The following is a 2,312-nucleotide window of genomic DNA, read 5'->3' on the forward strand; positions in this document are numbered from 1 at the left end:
CTGCACATCTTTTGGACTGTGGGAGGAAACCGGAGCACCCGGAGGAAACCCACGCAGACATGGGGAGAATGTGCAAACTCCACACAGACAGTCGCCCAAGGTGGGAAGTCAACCCGGGTCTCTGGTGCTGTGAGGCAGCAGTGCTAACCACTGTGCCACCGTGCCGCCCACAGAATGTCGGATAATCAAATGCCGGATAACATTGTTAGCCAAACATCGGGACATTGCAATCTTGTTCGGATAATCGGAAATTCAATTAATCGAATGGTGGATAATTGAGGTGCCTCTGTGTCTTTCTGTTTCTTTTTCCCTTCCACATTTATCTCCATGTTTTTTAAGTATTATATACTTCGACAACTTTTTGTGATAACATTCTTATCATTGGGTAAAGATGTTTCTTCTGAATTTCCTGTTGCATTTACTCGTGACTATTTTATACATGTCCCATCATTAATATCATCAACTTCCATCTCTGAAAATCACTGCACACCACCTTTGCCTCAGCTCATCTGTTAATAAAATTCTCATTTTAAGTTGAATCAAATCCCATTTGTCCATTATTACTGCGTTTAATGTCCATGCATTGGTTATCAGTCTAACAATGCCTTAATTTGAACAATTCATTCTTGTTTTCAAAATTTTTACATATCATCACATCTCCCTATTCCTGTAATATCTTTCAGCCCGACAAACCTGAAAGTGATGAATGTTGTATTTCTATATATGTCAGACAAAGAGATGGAAGATCAGCCATGATCTGATTGAATGATTAGATTAGATTCCCTACAGTGTGGAAACAAGCCCTGGGCCCAACAAGTCCACACTGGCCCTCCGAAAAGTAACCCCCCCACTTCACCTCTGACTAATGCACCAAACACTCTGGGCAATTTAGCATGGCCAATTCACCTGACCTGCATATCTTTGGACTGTGGGAGGAAACCAGAGCAAACCCACACCGACATGGGGAAAATGTGCATACTCCACACAGTCACCCAAGGCTGGGATCAAACCTGGGATCCTGGTGCTGTGAGGCAACAGTGCTAACCACTGAGCCACTGTGCTGTCAAGTGGTGGAACAAAGCGATAAATAGCCTTCTCCCATTTCTACTTCTGCATCCCTCTACTTGTTTCAGCTGTACATTCCCAATTTTTTTCACTTCATCATTCTTGGCCATGCCCTCAGCTGCTTTAAGCTACTCGCACTGTATCTTTCAGTAAGCTGCTCCTCAAAACCTATATCTGCCATCAAGCCTATCTGTCCTATCATCTTCTTAGAGTCATAGAATCATAGAGTCATACAGCACAGAAACAGCCTCTTCATTCCAACCAGTCCATGCTGACCATAATCCTAAATCAAACTAGTGCCACCTGCCATATCCTTTCATGATTTGCTTTCAAATTTTGCATATAAAAAATTCTGGGAGAAACTTGGGTTATAATTTCTTTAATGAAATAGTAATTTTTTTTTAGTAAACCTTTTGAAGCTTAACTTTGTCTTGCAGGAAGATCATAAGCAACATTTCTCAATTGTGTTCTCATTGTGTTGCCAGTTATTCATGTTTAATTCAAATGTTACCGTACACAGGAGTTGATGCAAATTCTTTGCGACAGATGAAGATGCAACGTCCTTCCAAAATGTTGGCAGATGTTAGGAATCTTTTGGCAGCTGGTGGGAATGTCAATCAAATGAATGATGAAGGAGTCACACTGGTAAAGAAATTTCTGCTTCAACCTAGCTCAGTGCACCATTCTTGACTAATCATTTTACCTTTTCATTTGCTGCTACATCATTGACAAAGCGATAGTTTATTACATGCATTATCAAAATGTAAACTGTTGGTGCACCCATGCCTGATAGATACTGAGTTGTCCACATAAGCTTCTAGATTCCCTACTAATCTCTGCAGCACTCTGGGGCTAACTAGGAAGTTTCTGGGCACTTCCTAGTTAGTCCAATCATTTTTGGGATTTTTGTCAATGGCACTAGGTATGTCCAAAATGTCAAATATTCCACTATTTCACTGTTGTGCTGTTTGGGGTGGGGGTGTCATGCTGCAGAGTAAATTTTTCAAATTAAATTCACTCAAAGAAATTTGTGTGTGTGAGTATGAAGAAATCAGCATTAAAATGCTTCCAATTTATAGAGTCATAGAGATGTACAGCATGGAAACAGACCCTTCTGTCCAACCCATCCATGCCGTCCAGATATCCCAATCCAATCTAGTCCTACCTGCCAGCACCCAGCCCATATCCCTCCAAACCCTTCCTATTCATGTACCCATCCGAAAGCCTTTTAAATGTTGCAATTGTAC

General features: G+C 41.1%; 1 protein-coding gene across 1 annotated transcript in view; it reads left to right on the top strand.

The window, feature by feature from the left end:
* myo16 (myosin XVI) overlaps positions 1-2,312 on the top strand; it is a 375,473-nt gene that overhangs the window by 125,289 nt on the left and 247,872 nt on the right. The window contains exon 6 of the mRNA XM_043691191.1: positions 1,586-1,710. Within this exon, the coding sequence (XP_043547126.1) occupies positions 1,586-1,710 (125 nt within the window). The remainder of the gene's footprint in view (positions 1-1,585; positions 1,711-2,312) is intronic.

This window comes from Chiloscyllium plagiosum, chromosome 6 (genome assembly GCF_004010195.1).
Source record: "Chiloscyllium plagiosum isolate BGI_BamShark_2017 chromosome 6, ASM401019v2, whole genome shotgun sequence".
NCBI classification, from domain to species: domain Eukaryota; kingdom Metazoa; phylum Chordata; class Chondrichthyes; order Orectolobiformes; family Hemiscylliidae; genus Chiloscyllium; species Chiloscyllium plagiosum.